The 22,536-nt window shown below is 43.8% G+C and overlaps 1 protein-coding gene across 1 annotated transcript; it reads left to right on the top strand.

Annotated features, from left to right (window-relative positions):
- Positions 1-1,030: 1,030 nt before the first annotated feature.
- LOC112120498 (lipase member M-like) lies at positions 1,031-22,425 on the top strand. Its single transcript, XM_029911390.1, has 9 exons — positions 1,031-1,198; positions 4,533-4,647; positions 8,452-8,650; positions 9,428-9,537; positions 11,744-11,880; positions 14,212-14,352; positions 16,515-16,586; positions 20,490-20,561; positions 22,192-22,425. The coding sequence occupies exons 1-9, from the start codon at positions 1,064-1,066 to the stop codon at positions 22,423-22,425; spliced, it is 1,215 nt and encodes a 404-aa protein (XP_029767250.1). The 5' UTR covers positions 1,031-1,063.
- The last annotated feature ends 111 nt before the right edge of the window (positions 22,426-22,536 follow it).

The following is a 22,536-nucleotide window of genomic DNA, read 5'->3' as shown; positions in this document are numbered from 1 at the left end:
CAAATACAACTACCTACATGCACAGCCTGTTCAGTAATCAATTAAGAGTCCCTTCAAAGAGACTCATTTGTTTTCCAGATAAGAGAAATGGAAAGTAAAATTTAAGGGAAGAAGCATGGCTTGGTGTTGAAAGCAGAGCTAGAAATGTGAAGATCTGGGGTTCTATTAATGGCCCCCCCATCACAGACTTGCAATGTGACATTGCCCCCATCATTTAAGACTTGATCTCAAGGGGAGTCTTTCCATTGATTTAAAAAGACAGCGGATGGGGACTTAATTAGCACGTGCCTCAGTTTCTCCATCCGAAAAACGGGGATAATAATACTTGCCTGCCTCACAGGAGTTTGTATAAATTCATTGGTTTTGGTTAGGTGCTTTGAGGTCATCAGATGGAAAGTGCTTAGAAGTGTGATTTTGCAAAGTGTTTTTTACCATTCCAAAACCTTTATGCTTCATTCAGGCAGTATTCACTCCTCCTGGATCATAGGAGAATTTCAGTTTGGGACTTTATTGGACAACTCCTCCTCCCACTGTGTGATGCTAGAGCAAGTTGCCAGAAGAGGGGGGGAGCAGGGCCCCACCCCATCATCCCTTTTCAAAGTAGGAGGTGGGAGGGCTAGACAAAGACGCAGGTAGGCCAGCCAACCTTATGCTATGTGTGCAGTCAATCAGTGTGCTGCAGGGAGGGCTGGATCACTTGTGGCAGCAGGCACCCTATGCTGTCCTGTCCTCAGGGCCAGGGCCAGCTAAGCGGGACTGGGCGGCTGAGGCTGAGCAATAAATGGCCAGGAGGCATGGATCCCTGTCCACCTGGGCCAGAGCCCTTCAGAGCATTCCCACAGGTAAGCAGTGGGCAATGAGGTTTTTTCACTTGTTCAAATTCTGCGCTGGGCTGGGCAGGGCAGGAGGTTGGGTTAGGGTTAGGGTATTTACTTCTAGATCAGACTCTTGGCTTTTTTCTTGCTATAAAAGTAAATAGTGCCTTTTTTTTAAAGCAGAGAGATACAGTATGTTCATAGAATTCCTATTAATCGATAAATGAATTGTTTCACACAGGCCTAAGATGCAGCTGTTTATTATGTTGGCATATTTGTTCCAAGGAATTAGATATTCAGAAGAACTCATAAGATGGAACATTAAACATGGAGAAGAAATGCTAAAGAAGATTACTGTGGATCCAGAATGCTTTATGAATGTTGTAAGTTATGTAATTTTCTCTCTATTTAAAGTATGGATTGCATTATTACTAATACAACATCACTGATAATGGTCTGCATGCCAAATTAATTTTATTCGAGTCCAGTTCACAATGAATACAAACTATGGTCATGTGTCCAGTAGATGTACCTTGCATAAAATCACATAATAAGACAGCATGTTAGATTGGTGCTGCTACCACCTCACCTTTGGCTGAAAAGACAGGTAAGTAGTTGCTTTAGGGTACTGGGAGTCAAGACTCCTGAATTCTGTACCCAGCTCTGCCACTGATTCACATTGTCTATGAGCAGTGCGCTTAAGGCCTGATCCAGTTCCTACTGAAATCAGTGGGAGTCTCTCCATGTATATGAACAAATATATCCTGCTGTAAGCCACCGTCAGAGTTATTTAGAGGGTGTTAATACTGTGGTGATCAGGGCTGGCTTTAGGCCGATTCCCCGGAATTGGGCCCCGCGCCTAAGAGGGTCCCACACCTGCGCCTAAGAGGGCCCCGCCCCTTAGGTGCCTTTTAAATTTTTTTTTACTCACCCGGCAGCAGTCCGCTCCGGGTCTTCAGTGGCACTTCGGCGGCGGGGGGTCCGCTCCGGGTCTTCGGTGGGTTTTCGGCGGCGGGGGGTCCACGCAGGGTCTTCGGCGGCGGGTGGGGGGGGGGGGGGGGGGAGGGTCCTTCAGTGCTGCGGAAGACCTGGAGCCGAGTGAAGGACCCTCCGCCGCCGAAGTCCTGCCGAAGACCCGGACCGCCGCCGGGTATTCGAATCGGGCCCCGCAGGTCCTAAAGCCGGCCCTGGTGGTGATGATAGCTTCCTCTGACAAGGGTTGGTATTTGTGGGAATTGCAGGGGGCTGAGAAGGGATTTGACTGAGAGGAGATGCCTGGTACACTGGGACAGGAAAGGAATTTCAGGACCTCCATACTTGGCCTTGGGGATTTTGACTGCCAGACAGCCAGATCCCCAGTGGAGACTATTTTCCAATCTAAAATAAATTAAACCCTTCCCCTGTAACAACATGGATGCTCACTACAGCATCTAGGAAGTTAAATATCTTCCCTCAAAAACTGGGTTCTGACAATACAGGCTACCTTCAACTACAAACCTGCTGTCTGGATCATTTTTAAATTGTTCCAGGTTAAAGGGACATTTTATGAGTAAGTTGTTACATTATTTTTCAAGTTAAAAGCCCATGCATTTCTTGCAAAAGTATTATTATGCACTGTAGCATTAAGGGAGCGTCTTTAACACTAAGCTCCTAAAGCTATATAGAAAGCTTGAATAACAAGACAAATATATCCAGGTTGTGCTGCTTGTCTCATTTTAAAAAGTAGAATGTTGCTTCCCAGCATCCAGGGAAACTGATCTTCTCTCATTTTTCAAGAGGGTTATGAATGAAGAGGGAATGAATTGTCTACGAGTCAGGCTATTGCCCTATTCACTTTTTTTTTACTATACATTTTCTTGGCTCTTTTCCCACAAATCCAGCTAACATGGCATTGTTTGAAAATAAGCCCGGTACTGAAAAGCATTTCTGCTAATAGATTGCTGAATATTCAATAGATACAGTCAAATAGTAGAAAAAAGTATCTGGTGAATATATCACTTGACCAATTTCATAAATAATCGAAATATATTAGAGACTAGTATTGGACCATCTCTGGTGCTGAGCAATACCACAAAAAGGATTCAACTATTCAAATGTCCAAAAGGGTGAAATGAATCAGAAAAGAACATATTAATCCAATTCTATTCAACAAGCTGTATCGTTTAATCCTTAGCCAACTCCCTAATCCATTTAGTACTTAGATACCAGCACTATGGTGATGACTACTCCTGAAAAATCTAAAATACAGTAGATATATATAATCAATATTTTCTTGATTTCAATGTTTGAATGTAACTGATGGTCTAATCCTAGATATAAAGTGTAGAACGGATTGTAATTCTTCGTAATTTTTAGGGATGCAGCATTGAAATCTGACTCTACGTAGTCTAGAGCAGTGGTCTCCAATTTTTTACGCCCAAGATCACTTTTTGAATTTAAGGGCAAGCCAGGATCTACCCCGCCCCTTCCCTGAGGTCCCTCCTTCCCCAAAGCCCCGCCCCACCCACTCCATCCCCCCCCTCTCCGTCACTCGCTCCCCTCCTCCCCCCACTCACTTTCACCGGGCTGGGGTAGGGGGTCGGGGTTCAGGAGGGGGTATGGGCTCTGGGCTGTGGCTGATGGGTTTGCAGTATGGGAGGGGGCTCTGGGCTGAGCCTGGGGCAGGGGGTTGAGGTGCAAGAGGGGGTGAGGGGTGCAGCTCTGGGAAGGAGTCTGGGTACAGGAGGGGGCTCTGGGCTGGGGCAGAGTGTTGGGGTGCAGGAGGGGGTACAGGGTCCTGGCTCCAGGAGGGGGCTCAGGGCTGGGGCTTGGGGTGCTCAGGGAGGGGGCTCAGGGCTGGGGGTTGGGATGCGGCCTCCTGCCAGGCAGCACTTACCTCTGGTGGCTCCTGGTTGGTGGTGCAGCGTGGCTGCTGCTAGGGCAGGCTCCCTGCCTACCCCAGTCCCACGCCGCTCCCAGAAGGGGCCAATGCATCCCTGCGGCCCCGGGGGGACGGGGCGGGTGGCATGTGGCTCCGCACGCTGCCCCTCTCTGCAAGCACTGACACCCCCCCCCAGCTCCCACTGGCCACAGCTCCCCGTTCCTGGCCAATGGGAGCAGTGGGGGCAATGCTTGCAGGCAGAAGCAGCGCACGGAGGGAGACTCCTGCCCCCGCCACCCCATCCCTGGGGCTGTAGGGCCACTCTGGCCACTTCCAGGATCAGTGTGGGGCCGGAGCAGACAGGGAGCCTGCCTTAGCAGCAGCCCCGCTGTACCACCGGAGATCGTGATCGACTGGGAGATCCTCTAGGATCGACCAGTCGATTGCGATCGATCGGTTGGTGACCACTGATGTAGAGGCTGCTCTACCCAGGTGAATCACAGGTGCCCTTCTATTGTGGTGTTACAGCATATTGCATCAACAGCCCTTCCTTGCCATCTCTTTCCCCCAGGGTTAAAGGGAGGGCTCCGAGCTTTGCTGTGCTTCAGTGATTGCTTTCGGGCCGTTACCAGCTAGCATAATTAGAACCCTGGGGAAATGAACTAGTCCCCAGCAGCCCTGGGAACTGGAAGAGCAAAAAGGTGGCACTTTCTCCCTCTCCCTCCTGTGTTGAGCAACAGCTCGAGTGGACATGTGGATTGAGACCAATGTTTCCTCCAAGAGACCTCAGTGCACACGATGTGAAAAATGGATATATATATATATAAACAAACAAGCCTTTATTTGGCTCCCTGCAGACTGAAATTATCAGGTACCATGGATACCCCAGTGAGGAATATGACGTTACAACAGAAGATGGATATATCCTTAGCCTTAACAGAATTCCTGGTGGGAAGAACCGTGGGAACACAGGTATGATTTACTTGTATGAAGTAAAGAAGGGTTGGTGGGCCAAGTTTCTAAAAACAGTCCCCTAATTTGCACTCGAGTATATGCAGCTGCATGTTTCATGGTTTTCCATTACGGCAAACTGTACTGGATTCATGTGGTGGGCTTCTGGAGAGCCTGGTTGTCCAGGTTCCATGGCTCTGGGTCATCCTGGCTATGTGGAATATCCCAGGGCTTTCAGGCTCCCTGCCACATAATTGGAAGCTTGGGAGCCCTGGTTCCTTACCATGGAGGTGGAGGCTCTCAGATCTTTCAGGTTCTCTGCTGTGGAGTTGGGAGCGTGGAAGCCCAAGCAAGACTAGGGAGGACTAGGGAGCCTAGAAGCCCTGAGAGCCATGGCTGAGCCAAGAGTCTTGGAGATTGGGCTTGCAAGCTCAATTTCTTTCAAAAATATCTGGATTACTTTAAAACATTTTTTTTTCAGATTTACTTTCAGAAGATTTGGAAATTCTGTTTTTTTTTTTTGTTCTGAAATAGAATGAAATTTGTTCAGAATTTTGCACGGAATGGAAATTCTGTTTTTTGACCAGCTCTAGTTGCGACACAAAAATTATACATAACCAAAACTAAAAACAACACTGCATGTCTATCCAAGAGTCAGCATCACCAGGTAACACCTGCCAGAGTGTCATGTTACTTAAGCTCTAGTTAAATTTGCAAACAAAAATTCTGTTTAGTGGCAGTTAAGGTTGCAGCAGAACACGCTCCTTCGACCGAAAACTTCTCAAGAATGGAAATAGGAAGGGAAATGCACATACATTGCTTTTCACCTTCCTATTGCCTACCATGTGTGTAACAGACTCCAGCACTCCATGAGGCTTTCACTTCCTTCTCCAACAGATTCCAAAAATTACAACATCCCCCAGCTTCCTCAAGCACAAAACCTTAATGGTCACCTCGTGTGCTTTTATATCAGCAGTTCAGCACACCTGATAGTCACGCATTCCATGCAATTGGAAAGTTATTCTGCCTGAATGCTGCCAAGATCAGTCAGCATAAGTACACCAAGAATAAGTCTCCATGTTTAGCAGTGATGAAATAACCTGTCAGCTGGAAGGAACCTCAGTGAAGGAGTCTCTCTCATCACTCAATTCCCAAAATACTCCATAATCTCTCTTGGACTTCTGGAAATTGGACACAGCCACAAGTAGCTGCAGCAGCGGGTCTGCTCATTTCTTTGCCACCACAAAGCATATTTTTCAACCTTCAAACATGCTAATAAGGGATATAGACACCATCTTGACCAGCACTTGCAATAGAACTGATAACCTAAAAGCATGAGTCTTTAGCTTGTACTAAAGAGTAAAGCTGAGAGCTAGCACAGACTTGCATTCTCTATGGCAGTGGTCTCCAACCTTTTTATGCCCGAGATTACTTTTTGAATTTAAAGGCAACCTAGGATCTACTCTGCCCTTTCCCCAAAGTCCTGCCCCACTCACTCCATCTCCCAACCTCCGTCACTCGCTCTCCCCCACCCTCACTCACTTTCACCGGGCTGGGGTAGGGGGTGTGGGCTTTGGGCTGGGACCGAGGGGTTCACAGTGTGAGAGGGAGTTTTGGGCTGAGCCTCGGGCAGGGGGTTGGGATGCACGAGGGGGTGAGGGGTGCAAGCTCTGGAAAGAAGTTTGGGTGCAGAAGGGGGCTCCGGGCTGGGGCAGAGTGTTGGGGTGCAGGAGGGGGTGGGGTGCTGGCTCTGGGATGGGGTTCAGGGCTGGGGCGCTGGAGAGGGTTTGGGATGCAGCGGGGGTATGGGGTGTTGGCTCTGGGGAGGGGGCTCAGGGCTGGGGCTTAGGGTGCAGGAGGGGGTTCAGGGTGCTGGCTCTGGGGAGGAGGCTCAGGGCTGGGGCGCAGCCTCCTGCTGGGCAGCACTTACCTCTGGTGGCTCCTGGTTGGTGGTGCAGCATGACTGCCGCTAAGGCAGGCTCCTGGCCTACACCAGCCCCATGCCACTCCCGGAAGGGGCCAACGCGCCCCTGCGGGGGGGGGGGGGGGGGGGTGCGGGCAGCACCTGGCTCCACATGCTGCCCCTCTCTGCAAGCACTGCCCCCCCCCAGCTCCCATTGGCCACAGCTCCTTGTTCCTGGCCAATGGGAGCTGCGGGAGCGATGCTTGCAGGCAGGAGCAGCGCGCGGAGGGAGACCCATGCCCCCGGGTCCGTGCTGGCTGCTTCCAGGAGTGGTGTGGGGCCCGGGCAGGCATGGAGCTTGCCTTAGTGGCAGCCCCGCTGTGCCGTCGGAGATCGCGATCGACAGGTTGGTGACCACTGCTCTATGGATTGGGTCCAGAGAGTCAAAGAGGACACACTGAGCAATGGGTTACACAAGCAAAGTGTGTGACAACATACACATTTCAGTTGGTGAGTCACACTTTAATTTACAGATTACTCACATTTTCCAGTACAAAGATCTATTTTAAAGAGATCTTTTCGCTGTGTGATTTACATGCAACAATGCCATCCTCCCACATAGATCAGCAGCAGGGTCTGAAGGGTTAGGCCTTCCAATCCCTATTTTAGACCTTTACTGTTGAGCTCCAGCAGTAACTGCCCCACCTTTTGGAGACCAACCAGTGGAGGAGGACTTGACACACACTTTCCCAATGATTTACATAACTATTTACTAGTCAGCAGTAGCCTCCTGTGTTCTATCCCTGGCTTTGGGGAAAGGTCTGTGGTTTACAGAAGTTGGAGAAAAGATAATCCAAACTGGTTTAGTCACTCTGAGTGACAGTGTGATGCAGTTGGGTTTGTCACGTTAATTAGAGATCTGGGTTCTAGATCTCCAGACTCCTTCCTAACTGTCTTCTAATTTGGGATTTGTGGCATAGTGTGAAAGGGCAGCCCTACCTCATGTGCCCTTCAGCAATCCAGGTCAGCCTGCCTCAGTTTCTCCTTTCAGATACCCCAAGAACTCCATGACAGGCTCTCTTGCCTCAATAGCACCTCCTGGGAGCTGGTTTATTACACAAACAACATGAAATTGCTCTGTAACCAGAAGTTCCAGCATAGCTCATTTATAGGAGCCAGCCACCCAGTGACACACAGGAATTTCACCTACACTTAGATGAGGGGGGGGAGAATAGCTCAGTGGTTTAAGCATTGGCCTGCTAAACGCAGGGTAGTGAGTTCAATCTTTGAGGAGGCCATTTAGGGATCTGGGACAAAATAATCTGTCAGGGATGGTACTTGGTCTTGCTGTGAAGGCAGGGGACTGGATTCAAGGTCCCTTCCAGTTCTACATTACTATGAATAGATGAGATTTGAACCCCAGGTCTCCTCTTGCCCCCCTCAAGGACCTTTCCCCTAGATTTACAGGTATATTTGGGGACAGGCTCTTGCATTTGTTTTGTTGCCTCTCTGTAAGTCACACAAACACACACATTGCCATTCTGATTCAAAAGCTCTAAAATATACATAGACAGAAAGTACTGATGTATAACTCCTATTCTTGGAATCCGCACATGAGGAGTAACAATGTGGGCAAAGAGCAGATCCCAGGACTTTAGATTTCTTGCAAAAGGGGTATAAAAAGTGGCACAGTCCAGTGGGGAATTGCCAAAAGAGGTGATGTTGAGCTCTTACTCTTTCTCTATCGATTCATTTTTCATCAAAACAGCATGAAAAACCCAGTCATGCTCCATTTCTAGTCTATGTTTTGGTTTTTGCCATTTCAATGAGACTTTAACAACCTGTTAAAGCAAACGCTGTAACGCAACCTTCACCTCTGTGTAGCTACTGCCATGCCCTAATAAAATGTTCTTCCTTTTCAGGGCAAAAGCCAGTAGTGTTTTTGCAACATCCACTCCTAGGAGATGCTACCCACTGGATTTCAAACCTGGACAACAACAGCCTGGGCTTCGTGCTAGCAGATGCTGGCTTTGATGTTTGGATGGGAAACAGCAGAGGGAACACTTGGTCTATGAAACACAAGACACTTAAACCTGACCAACAGAAGTTCTGGGAGTTCAGGTAGAGTGAATTATTGAGAACTACCAAAAATGGAACTGGCTGGTTCCTTGGAGACTGGCTGGGCTGGGGGATAGATAATGGGATAGGGGAGTCTTTCCATTTCACATTATTAGTTCATACCTAGCCCAGATTGGTAGTGACCCAAGGCATGGGAGGTGGCCTACAATGATAAGCAGGGTGGACAAGATGATAAAAATGCCCAGGGGCTGAAGTGTGGGAGACGAATGGTGGGGAGGGATTGAAGGAGTAAGGGAAGGGTGTGGTTAAAGGGAGGCGGATACTGAGGTGAGTTAGGGGAGGACGACGAAAAGGAAGATAAGCATACTGGACAGTGATAGTGAGATTGGGCAGCTGAAGGGCTGCAGTGATAGGAGAGAGTCAGGATAAAGTGGCATGGGCAACCAATGGCAATGCAGCAAATGAGGGGAAAAAACACCTATTCAGAGTCCAAGTATCAGAACTGCTATGAGACTGAAGGGTTTTCCTGTCTGTAGCTCCTCATGGACATGGGGAAAGGCCCATGGCTTTGTGCTCTGGCACATCCCACTAATCTTAGGTCTCCTGAGCAGACATGCTTCTGCCTTGATCTCTGGAGACAGAGCTGCCTTACTTTCTGAAGTGAGGCAAAGAACCCAAACTTCTAAATGGTTTGACTTAATAATTGAACAGTTCCTGTTTTACTTAGCTAACAAACTTGAGATTTACTAATGCGCATTCTAATGTAGTTGGGACTATTGTAATTAATGCATGTAATCCTTTTGTGTTTCCTCTCTTTAGTTTTGATGAGATGGGTAAATATGACATTCCAGCAGCTCTCTACTTTGCCATGAATAAAACGGGACAAAAGGAGCTGTACTATGTTGCCCATTCAGAAGGCACAACGTTAGGTACGTGAAGGAATGCAAGCTCGTGTACCATCGCATCCTATTTACATCCCCACAGGATAGTGAAAGCAGGATGTGGACTTCGGTTATTAACTCCTTTTCTCCCTAGCTTAAAAGTTAAAGGTAGAAATACTTTCTAAACTGAAATTGTCAATGTTTGGATAACTTTTCTCAGAACAATTTTTGTTTGTCTCAACTAAGCAAACAAATTGGTTCCTGACATCCTTTTAGACTTCCTTGGTAAGGTTTGTTGATATCAAAACCTATTATTTAGCAGGTGGTCACTGTGAAAGCTTGCCTGGTGTCTTTGCTTATTCTAATTTTGCCAGCTCCTGTGAATTTATTACTAGTCTCACAATATTTGTTGCCAGCTCCTGGAGTCAATGCTATTATACGAGAAGCTCAGCTTTCATGATTTAAAAAAAAAAAAAAAGTACTTTTCTAACCCTCATGTTTTGGAGAAAGGATCAAAAACACAACCTCTTGTGGCTCAAACAACAGAAGGCAAATAAAAAGAACCTAAACATTATTTAATTTCAAGCCAATCTTTTTATTTTAGTGGGGCCTGATGCAGGATTTTGTGTGCTTGGTATTGTGTGCTTGGTCTGCTATTTAAAAACAAATTGCTGGTAGTATAGCCACTAAATCGATATTTACAAATTGTTTACTGTGCATACCATCAGTACAGAAAGTCAGCTCAGTCCCTAGTGTATGAATGCAATGAGGGACATGATTCATTTACAGTCGCTTGAGGGTTCCTGGTTTACCCATAAGATCTATTGGTGACAGTGGGATGGGGGATATAGGCTTGTATGCCATGTTGCACCATTGCCATTTGAAAAAGGGAAAATAGTTGGGGAAAAGACAAAAAAAAAAAAAAAAAAAGGTGGTTGGGAGCAGGAAGTGTTACCACTTCTTTGCATAATATCCCTTTCCCTCCTCCAGTAAGAACATTCTTAGGATCTTAAGACAAAAATGATAAAACATACATTTAGGCTGGGATTTTCAATGGCATAAACAGGAGTTGGGTGCTTAACTCCCTTTGGCAGAGGGATAGCTCAGTGGTTTGAGCATTGGCCTACTAAACCCAGAGTTGTGAGTTCAGTCCTTAAGGGGGCCATTTAGGAAACTGGGGTAAAAATCTGTCTGGGGGTTGGAATGGATGGCCTCCTGAGGTCCCTTCCAACCCTGATATTGTATGATTCTAGGCACCTTTGAAAATCCCAGCCTTAGAATACAAATAGTATTATACATCTTCTATACATAGGCATTGTTAAGGCCATTTTAATTGCTCTTTAAAACACTGTGGAATTGTGTGAGTACTCACAGTATAGTGTGTTTCTTTTTTATCTGAACATTTGCCTGCCCTTGTGAATTTAAGTCACAGTTTTAATAGTCTTTTAAAGATAGTTTTGTATGTGAACAATTAAATAATCTGCAAGTTATATAGGTAGGGTCTCTGCTCTAAGGGTTAAATGTAAAAAAAATCAAATGCAAATCCAAACCTCCTGAGAATTATATTACAGTACTCTTGTAAATTTACAACCCTATACATAGTGCTTTAGAAACTGAGCATCAAAACTCAGAAAATATTTTATGGGAATTTTGGAAACTTGATAGGAAAGATTCTGGAATCATCAAGAAATCTGGTTAATAGAAAATTTGGTTCTACATCAAAATGAGTTGAAACTATAACCTGACTCATGGCCACCTGAATCCATCTGAACAATACCCCAAAACTTAATTTTTCCCAATGAAGACTAAATGGAGATTTAGGATGAACATTTTGCTGTGATAATATAGAATCACAGGGCTGTAAGGGACCTTGAGAAGTCATCAAGTCCAGCCCCCTACACTGAGGCAGAACCAAGTAAACCTAGATCATCCCTGACAGGTATTTGTTCAGCCAGTTCTTATGAACCTCCAATGATGGAGATATTCCACAAGCTCCCTAGGAACCCTATTCCAGAGCTCAACAACCCTTATAGTTAGGAAGTTTTTCCTAATATCAAACCTAAATCTCCATTGCTTCAGATTCAGCCCATTACTTTTTGTCCTACTTCAGTGGGCCTGGAGAACGATTATATGGCATTTGAATAGATAAAAGGCTACTTATAATTTTTAACCTTCAGTTTGCTGCATGGTAACAATTTATTTTAATTATGAATGATTGCTTTGTAATAATACAAAATAATTTGTATTTTCCCAGGTTTTGTAGCATTTTCCATTAGGCCAGACTTGGCTCAAAGAATAAAAATGTTCTTTGCCTTGGGGCCGGTAGCCACAATTACATTTGCCAAAAGCCCTGCGATAAAGTTTGCCTATCTTCCTGAAACACTTCTCAAGGTATGTCATTCCTCCACCTATAGGGACAGATTGTTGGCTTCAACTCCACCTGATCTGCTCTGCCTGAAAGGAATAGCCACGAATTTCTCCGGGAATCCTTGGGTGGTGCAGAGCTGCTGTGTACCCCGTGCTCCCTTTCTACTGGGGGGCATGTCAGGGGCTAGAAGAGTTAGGTGGAACTGGAAAGTAAACTCAGCACAGCTGAAAATCTGGCCCTGAATATTTGATTATTCAAATATTTCTATGATGGACTTGGAGCTGCTCTACAATGATTAATGAATATTGCATGTTGGCCTGTTTATTGGGGTGTTTTCTGAGTGACTATATTGGTTTAACTCAACAAGAGTCTGTGTGGAAAAACAGGCAGGAAAGAAAAGAATGGCTCAAGACAATTCACCCCTCAACAAACACTCAAGAGTTGTTAGGAGACAGTTGCAATCCTATTGCCTCTGAGGATTTTACTTCGATCACCTTCTGAGCCTAGAAGAACAAAAGAACTATAGCAGTTTTAAAGAGAGAAGTGGTAGGGGAACAAGGACCTTACTGGGACCCTGGGACACAGGACCCTGGCCTGCCTACTTATCATCCCAGGATGGCAAGCCTATACGTAAGATAGATATGCTTATAGATGGTTTTAAAATCATTTTTCTCTAAAAGCCTTGTTCCTACTGCAAAATAAATAAATCCTTTTGTCTAAGAAGGCTGGTCACTGTACATCACTAATCACAGACTCCTGAAGGGAAGAATTGCAGGTGCCCAAATCCAGTCAGAACCACTTGATACCCATGGTTGATATGCAGAGGACTGTAGCCCAGGGCCAAGTCTAAGAGTGGGAGAATTATAAAATTATGTCCCATGACAGAAAAAAGTCATGAGGCCTGAAACCTGAAAGGTGCACCCAGAGAGACCAGACATGGGACAGAGGTGCAGCTAGTCCTACAGCCATGACAATTTAGAATTCTATTTCCCTGTTTATGGGGGGAGGTAAAAGTTACACAGGAACAGCTGTTCCTGGGGCCCCATGAGAACTGCCCCCTTTGGCCAGCATGTACATACATACTGTGACAAAGTTCCTCCTCTATCTTGGTGGGTCCTGTGCTTATTGGCGGATTTTCTTGCCTCAGAGATTCCCCATGTGGGTTGGGGAACAGCCCAGAGACCTTTCCCTCTGGAAGAACCCACAGTCCAGGTCAATTGGGAGGTTTGGGGGGAACCCGGGCCCGCCCTCTACTCCGGGTTCCAGCTTTACAAACTATAAGTCCCACTTCCTCCACCTCCTCACCCCAAAAATTGTACAATGTGTCTTAAAAATCAATCTAATCTAATCTGGGAAAACAAACACTATTATGGACGAACTATAAATACACCTCTACCCCGATATAACTGTCCTTGGGAGCCAAAAAATCTTACCGCGTTATAGGTGAAACCATGTTACATCGAACTTGCTTTGATCTGCCGGAGTGCGCAGCCCCCCCCCCCCCGGAGCACTGCTTTACCGCATTATATCCAAATTCGTGTTATATCGGGTCGCGTTATATTGGGGTAGAGGTGTACATAGTTATTGCATAAAAACAACAAGGAGTCTGGTGGCACCTTAAAGACTAACAGATTTATTTGGGCATAAGCTTTCGTGAGTAAAAACCTCACTTCTTCTGATAGTTATTGCATGGCATCACTACATGGCAGAGCCGTTTGTGTGCCTTAAATTTGCATTGCTATACCTTAACATGTTTGGATTTCTCTAAAGTGTAGCCTGAATTCTGAATTTCCTAGACTTGAAAATCTTGTTTTGGGGATAATTACAACATCTCTGAAATGTTTTTACCTTTAAATTATTGCTCTCAGCCTTAACTCCAGTTTAGTATAATTTTTTTCTGGGAATTCTATATGGTTAGGGCAGAGTAGAGAAGCTTGTATACGGTTTGTGCTGTATCTGTTCTGAGGCTAAAGAACATCAGACTCCAGGGCTCTCTGTCTCACATGCTCCTTTAGAACTAGAGCAATGAGAGGATACAGAGTAATACTTTGCTTGCTTGTATATGGTGAGTGTTAGTGGCAATGAAGAAGACTGCTATGTTCTGTAATCAGGCTTACAACCAACTGAAATATATTCTGAAACAGAGGTCATTGACTTGGGAATGGATAGAGAATTTCCTTCATGATTATCACTCCATAAACTAAGAAAGGTCAGGATTAGGGCTGAAGTATTACAGAATGGCAGAGGGTTTCATCAAGCTCTGAATACTTAGCTCATATTCGAGAGTAAGGTGGCAACACATCTGTATGAAATGGAACTGCAATGAGACAGCTACTGAATAATTTTCTTTTCAGACTGTATTAGGAACTAAAGGAATCTTTCCTCAGAATGAACATCTGAAAAAGCCTGTTATCCTATTGTGTACCACGCTGGATAAGTTTTGTGCATGTTTCCTCTCTTTTGTGGCTGGGCGTAATGAGCAAAACTTAAATATGGTAAGTATGGACCAGACTATTTAAAACAAATAATGCTAAAATAATTTCTGAGGTAAATAGTGTTTGTGTCCTGTGTGTATGGCACATAGCTACTTTTATGTGGGAAATATATCCCTAGTACTTGGCCTAACTCAGTGATGTTCTGAGGGAATAAGAGCTTCTTGGTGACTTTGACCAATGCCAAGGTGGCTTTTAACTAGTGATGGGATCAACCAGAACACTAGGTTCAAACCTACCAAAGCAAGTTGGGGTGAGCGTCTGAATCCAATCCTGGATCCAGATTTCACAAATGTCCCTATCTGGTTGATACAAGCCCCTGGATCTGAACACCCAACTGCAAGGTGTTAAAGATCCAGAGCCAATTTGGCAACTGGACCATTCTCTAATTTTAACCTGTAAATGACATGTCCATAATACTTGCTCTCTTTTCTTAATCTAAGATTCATTTTACCTTTATCCTGTCTATCCGTGGGCTCATTCTTGCCCTCAGGCTATGTGACCATGGAGGAGGAGGAGGGGGGAAAAAACACTCCATCCCCTTCTGCTCGTGTGGCATCTTAGTCTTGCTTGGATCATGTGTGTAAGGCACAAGGGTAAGAAGAAGGTGTCTGGGTCTGCATGCCCAATGCTTTCTTCCCTTCATGAGCTAGAAGTTAAGGAGGTGTGTGGAGTGGGTGGAACCATAGTTCCATGCTCCATCCCTGCATATACCAGCCAGCTGAGCTGTATGGGGGCAGGGGGAGGGCAAATGTACTGTGCTCTGAAGGAAGCAGGAAGAAACTGTGCCTCTCCAAAGTTTACTGTAACTAAACTCATGTAAAGAATGAAACAATTTTCTCTCCCCATAAGGCTAATAATCAGAATCATGGTAGTGTCTTAAAGCCAAATTATAAAATAAACCCTACCAAGGTCTGTCTCTGACCTAAAACATTTCATAAGTTCAATATAAAAAATTAACCACAGAAAGATGTTATAGCGATTTAAAACAGCCATATCAGGAAAGGGCTAGCCTTTCTAAATGGTGAAGTTAAACAATTAATTCTTTTTCTGACATTGGGTATGTCAGTAATGTGACTCTCAATCCAGAACCAAATTTGATGGAAAATATAAGTTATTGTCTCACAATATTAAGTAATTGTCTTTGAGTGTACTAATATAGCTAGAAAAAATATATATATACATAAAAAATATTTTTCTTCCTTATTCGTGGAAAAAGTAAAACACATAGTTAATTAAGTCTTTGTTATTAAATATATATGTATATGGGATTTTTTTATGAGGTCAGGCATGTACCTGTTTTGAAAACTCTAGTTTTTATATTCATTTAAAATTATTTTTATCACAGAAACTGTGTTTATTCAGTAATAGTGACTTCACATAACAGGGATTCCCTCTAGTGGCCAAAATGCCACCTGTAAATTCTTAGCATTAAGTCAATTATTTTGTAGACTTGTTCATAAGTTCCCTGTTTTTATATTTTAAGGGTAACGTGTTCTCATCTTTTTTCATTCAGTGGTGAAACTGGTGCTTTCTAGCTTTAGAAACCTGGGAGTGGGGGTTTGCCTTCTTAATGCAGCATGTGGCATGGGTCACTTGCTGGCATAAATCAGCCCTGGTCTACATACTGGGGGGGAGGGGGAGAGGGATCGATCTAAGTTATGCAACTTCAGCTACGGGAATAATGTAGCTGAAATCGACGTACTTAGATCTACTCACTGCGGTGTCTTCACTGCGGTGAGTCGACTGCTGCCGCTCCCCCGTCGACTCTGCCTGCGCCTCTCACGCTGGTGGAGTACAGGAGTCAACGGGAGAGCGCTCGCGGGTCGATTTATCGTGTCTAGTCTAGACGCGATAAATTGACCCCTGCTGGATCAATCACTGCCTGCCGATCCGGCGGGTAGTATAGACAAACCCTTAGAGTAAATGTGGGTGGATTCTCTTGTAACTTGAAGTCTTTAAACCCTGATTTGAGGACTTCAGAAACTGAGCCAGAGGTTCTGGGTCTATTACAGGAGTGGGGTGGGTGAGGTTCTGTAGCCAATAACATGCAGGAGGTCAGACGAGATGATCATGATGGTCCCTTTTGGCCTTAAAGTCTATGAGTCTGAGTCTAACCAAATGGATCCCACATTGATAACAATTAGTAAATGTTTTCTTTTCAGAGTCGGTTAGCTATGTACGTTGGACATTCGCCTGCTGGAACATCTGTACAGAATATCTTACATTGGCGCCAGGTATTTCTCAGCTTTTGACTTGTAACTGCTGTGTATTTTATGTAGTATAAGTGTACTTGATACTGTGAAACAAAGTCAGGGCTACTGTGCTAGGCCTAGATCCATAAAGGTATGTAGGTGCCTAAGACCCAATGTTAGGCTCCTCTGTGATCCACAGAACTCCTGCTTAGCTGCTGCCTGACCCTGTAGGTGTCTAAACTCACTCAGCACCTAAGTCTTCAGTGTGAAAGTTCCCTATGCACGTATGTTGCTGTCTCTGGGTATGCGTGCGGCTTCCTCATTCTAGGTCCCGGATGCCTATCTCCCATATAAGCTCCAGAGTGAGCCACAAATGGGGAAGATGTTCACCTACCTGTCTTGCCTGCAGGGCCTGATCCAGTGGACAAGCTCAGAGGCTGCCTGTTGGATCAGGTTCTGTTCCAAAACTGGTGAAGAGGTAGAGCCCACCTTCTAATTCAGTGGTTGGAACATTCACTCAGGCCTGATCGGGGGGGAAAGGTTTTAAACAGAAGAGTGCTCTAACGGCTGGGCAATGGGATAGCCTGATGTGGGTCTCTCTCAATCTCTCCTGTTGAAGTTCTTCCCATGAAAGTCATTGGAGCAGGAGGAGTGGATCCTCGGTGTCCCACCCCACAGCTGCTTGCTCTAACCACCAGGCTACAGAGTTATTCTCACTCTCTTTGTGCCTGTCTTTAAGTATCAGAGGGGTAGCCATGTTAGTCTGGATCTTTAAAAAGCAACAGAGAGTCCTGTGGCACCTTTAAGACTAACAGATGTATTGGAGCATAAGCTTTCGTGGGTGAATACCCACTTCGTCAGACGCAATGTAATGGAAATTTCCAGAGAAAGGTATAAATATGCAGGCAAGAATCAGGCTGGAGATAACGAGGTTAGTTCAATCAGGGAGGGTGAGATCCTCTGCTAGCAGTTGAGGTGTGAACACCAAGGGAGGAGAAACTGCTTTTGTAGTTGGTTAGCCATTCACAGTCTTTGTTTAATCCTGATCTGATGGTGTCAAATTTGCAAATGAACTGAAGCTCAGCAGTTTCTCTTTGGAGTCTGGTCCTGAAGTTTTTTTTTGCTGTAAGATGGCTACCTTAACATCTGCTATTGTGTGGCCAGGGAGGTTGAAGTGTTCTCCTACAGGTTTTTGTATATTGCCATTCCTGATATCTGACTTGTGTCCATTTATCCTTTTACGTAGTGACTGTCCAGTTTGGCCAATGTACATAGCAGAGGGGCATTGCTGGCACATGATGGCATATATAACATTAGTGGACGTGCAGGTGAATGAACTGATGATGTTGTAGCTGATCTGGTTAGGTCCTGTGATGGAATTGCTGGTGTAGATATGTGGGCAGAGTTGGCATCGAGGTTTGTTGCATGGATTGGTTCCTGAGTTAGAGTTATTATGGTGCGGTGTGTGGTTGCTGGTGAGAATATGCTTAAGGTTGGTGGGTTGATTGAACTAACCTCGTTATCTCCAGCCTGATTCTTGCCTGCATATTTATACCTGCCTCTCGAAATTTCCATTACATGCGTCTGACGAAGTGGGTATTCACCCACGAAAGCTTATGCTCCAATACATCTGTTAGTCTTAAAGGTGCCACAGGACTCTCTGTCTTTAAGTAGTTATCCATAGTGGAACAGCTACAACAGGAGAGACTGAGGGAGCTCCCATTAGATATCCTATAACTCAGTGGTTAGAGAACCCTCCTGAGAGGTAGGAGACCCCATTGAAATGCTCCTGCCCCCACAGGCAGAGGGGGGAACTGAACCTGGGGCTCCCATATTGCAAGTGAGTCGCCTATCCAAAGTTATACAGTGGGCACCACCACCTGCTAGGTTTGGTGTGGAACAAAGCAGGCATCTAACATTCTCACAAGAAATGACTTAGGCACCTAAGCTACCTGATTCCAGGCAGTGGCTTCCCAGCTGTGAATCGCAGGCAGCGATAGGCTGGATTTAGGTATCTATCTCTGAGAGAGGAGCCGGGCTTAGAACATACCTCTTCCATCAGCATCTTCCATTGGCTAACTTAGGTGGCTCCCTAGCTAATGTACTGGCTTTTGTAGATCACATTCTTAGAAGCCTGCTCCTCACATTCCTTGCATAGGAGCAGAAGACGCGTAACTCAGGCTACGTGGTTCATGGTGTTGGTCCAGTGATTTTCTAGGAACTTAACAGCTAGGCATTACATCACCCAAGTTTCTTTGTGGATCCAGGCCTTAGAGACTTGCCCAACTTGTCTTATCACAAATTATCATTTACTTTTGCTAGACAGAGTGTTGTTTATCACAACAATTTTTACAAAAGCCTTAACCCCTTGATATCAGGTACTGAGATTTCTTCATGACACGTTATGCATTTAGGAATTGGACATTAGGGTCAGGAGCTTGCACGCTTAGTTTTTTTATAGTTGAAAACATTTTTATTTGAAAGCTGTATAAGTGAAATAGAGCATATTCCATGTAATTTGAAGGTGTTAAGGTCCGAGGTGTCGAATTCCCACTGATTTCAAATATCTGTAAAAATCTGGCCCCAAATCACTTGTGAAAATGAGACTTGGGGTTCCTAAGTCACTTAGGTGCTTTAAAATTTTTTACCCCTGCTCTCACCATTACCTGACTGGGATTGATTGTGTACCAGTTGGAAATCAATGGTGCGGGATCCAGCCCATTATGCATAGAACAAAGCTGGCACATTCTAAAGATTTTGATCTGAAACTGCAAATAAGTATCCTTGTTTTCCTCTATTACAAATAATAGAATTCAGATGTAATGTATAGTGCTCCTTATGTGATCTTTGGCTTTTCATTAAAAATTGACGTCAGCTGGAATGCCATTAATATACATTACCAGAATTTAAACCTTAAACCTAAAAGGAAGAGGTAACAAGGTTGCTGTAGAATCAGACTGATAATTTCTTGAATTTTCTCTTAAAAATGGCAAAATCTTTTAAAACAATCTCCATACGGTCAGTAAGAACTTAAATGGGTCAGTACAAGGAATTTTGATAAAATCGTCTTACATATCTTATCTCCCAAATAGAAATACAAACTGTTAGTGACCTTGCCTAATCAAAGAGGCCATGATTCTGCCACCCTTATTTCATTGGGTCGTAGTACCTTACTATGTGAGTAGTCTCCTTGATTTCAACTGAGCCCAGAATAGTCAAGCAATTATCACAAATGGCTGGTTCACCACCCTTAGGATAAAAATTGTTTTCCTGCATTCTTTCTAGATTAAGATGCAAAATATGCCCCTCTGTGGGGGACAGCAGCTGTAACTTCCTACATGCTTATACAATTCTTAGCGCCAAGGGCCTCTGAGCTGGCTAGCCTCTAGGCACTACTGCAATATAAATGTTAATATACCAATTGCATACATATCTATCTAACTAACTGAAAATAGCCAAGACTGGTAAACACAATGGGCCTGATTCTGATCTCACTTACACTAGGTGTAAATCTGGAGTAACTGAAGTCAGTGGAGTTACTCCATATTTACATTAATGGTTCAAATTTCTCTCAGGTATAACAACTGAAGTCATTGGAGTCACACAAAGGAGCAATCTGGCCTACTATTTGGTTCCTTAAAGTCCTTCAGTTCAGTATCTATAAATACTTACATAGGAAGGAGAATTCTGATAGCAGTTGGCTCTTTAATCTAGTGGACAGAGGTGTAATATGATCCAATGGCTGGAAATTGAAGAGAGATACACTTGGGTTAGAAGTAAAGTACACATTTCTAAAAGTGAGGGTAGTTAACCACCAGAACAACGTGAGAGCAACATTTGGCTCAAAGTTTTAACAGGATGAAAGATGCTGTATTCTGCTCTCTATCCCCTGAGCTATCCAGACTTTCACTATAGTTATATCTCTTTATATTATATAATTAATAGGTATTGCATTCAAAGCAATTGCAAGCTTATGACTATGGCTGTAAGGAAAAGAACATGGAGAAATACAATCAGGTAGGTTAACATACTTTACTAACATACTTGTTGAAAAATGCTGTGAGCTTTGAAGAAAAATAAAAATATTGAGGACTGGAAACCTCAAGTTTTAGTACTATAAAGGAAAATTTCTATAAGATGTGTCAATGGTACCTTACATCAGTGAGGTTAAAAAGTATATATAAATAGATTGTGTTTGGATAGTTGTGGGTGAAACTGTGGAGAAAGGTGATTTTATGCATATATGTGGACATGTCCAATTATTAAAGGTTAAGATACATAACCAAATATTACAAATGGATGGAGATTTATTACCAAATGATCCTTTGATAATTCTCCTGGGATTTTCCAGTGGGAATGGTCACAGGCAAAAGAATGAATCTCTGACCTGTTAGTAGCTGCTAGACTATTGGCAGTGTCTCATTGGGAAAGGCAAAATTAGAGGATGGTTCAAAAAACAAAACAAAATCCCGGAGATGAGAGGATTATTGTTATGGAGAAACTAGTGCATCAAGTATGCATACAGCAACACTCAGACATACTACATTCACTCACAAAACACCCATCTGATTTGGCAATTCTTTAATAAATGTAATAGATTTGCTTTGATTGTTAACAAATAAGACAGAATTGTCTTTCAGTTGAAGGAAATCCCCAGAAATCACATGCCCTGAGTTGTGTGAGGAGGTTCATCCTCTAAGATGGTAATACCCTGCCAGATAGAAGTGTCTTTTGATGCTATCCTTGCATACTGCATCTTTTAACAGAAAGTGAAGAATCCATTTTGGCTGTGGCAACGATACTTCCTAAATATACCATTTAAAACCAAAGCAATGTGAGCACACATCCTTTGCTACCAAAGGTAAATTTAAAAGAGTCGTGTGTGTGTAACTACAGGGAGGAATGACAGTTCTGTGGTTAAGGCAATTGATTCAGACTAAGGAGACCCAAATTCACAGATTTCCTGTATGATCTTGAGCAATGCACTTAATGTCTCCCTCTGCTCCACTTTCCCATTGGTAAATTGAGATTAATAAGAATACTTCCTTATAGGATTGCTGTGAGGATGAATTCATTAAGGTTTGTGAGGTACTGTGATTATGAGTACCAAAGAAAAGCCTATGGATAAAAAAAAGGGGTCTAAAATGTCCCATTTTAATTAGCAATAAGCTGCAACAGTCTGGTTTATGGACAAATGGAGCATAAGAAATAAAATGGTTTGTATTTTTCTCAATGCATCGCAGTCCTATAAAATGTGAATAGAATGTTAGGATATATTAAGATGATACAAATATATTTTCTTACAAAATGTATAACATGAACCAATGTACTTTAACACCTGTATGATAAGCATGGTTATTAATCTTTTGAAATTGATCACTCTAATTTTAAGGTTTATCCCTAATCCAGATATCAAATTGCTGGAGAATTTTCATTCCTTTATTATGCAAAAATCCAGGAATAGGGTTGCTGCAATTAACGGGATGAAAAAGGGACCAAGAAAGCAGGTTTTATTATTACTATTTTTATTTTAGCAGAATGTGAAAGCAAGAAAATAGGCCTCTGTCTCTCCAGAATTTGTTTGTTAAAAAATTGGCATAGCTTTACAGGTTTTCATTTCTAATCCATCCATTTCCCTTTTTGCCAGCCTACCCCTCCTATATACAAGATAGAAGAACTGAAAATGCCCATTGCTGTTTGGAGTGGTGGACATGACTTGTTTGCAGATCCAAAGGACGTGGCCGCATTACTCGGTCGAATTACTAATCTCATTTACCACAAGCATTTTCCTGAATGGGAACATCTAGATTTTACCTGGGGTCTTGATGCAGCTAAGCGCATGTATGTGAAAATCATTGAGCTGATGAAGAAGCATCCCTGAAGCTACACAGTGGTTCCTGAGGTTGAATGATTTTATCCTTCTCTTGTGCTCGGCAATAGGGATGGTTTTCTTTCCTTAAAGTTATTAATCATGGGATTAGTAAAGGCTTTA

Source organism: Terrapene carolina, unplaced genomic scaffold, assembly GCF_002925995.2.
Source record: "Terrapene carolina triunguis isolate 2854851 unplaced genomic scaffold, T_m_triunguis-2.0 Scaffold95, whole genome shotgun sequence".
Classification (NCBI taxonomy): domain Eukaryota; kingdom Metazoa; phylum Chordata; order Testudines; family Emydidae; genus Terrapene; species Terrapene triunguis.
Note: the sequence above shows the minus strand (reverse complement) of the source record. Positions and strands in the feature narration are given on the sequence as shown.

Excerpts from the sequence above, each read along its gene's own strand:
- LOC112120498 (XM_029911390.1), top strand. The coding sequence starts at position 1,064 with ATGCAGCTGTTTATTATGTTGGCATATTTGTTCCAAGGAATTAGATAT. Across the intron at positions 9,538-11,743 it reads TTCAGAAGGCACAACGTTAG|GTTTTGTAGCATTTTCCATT; the intron begins GTACGTGAAGGA and ends GTATTTTCCCAG. Across the intron at positions 11,881-14,211 it reads TTCCTGAAACACTTCTCAAG|ACTGTATTAGGAACTAAAGG; the intron begins GTATGTCATTCC and ends TTTTCTTTTCAG.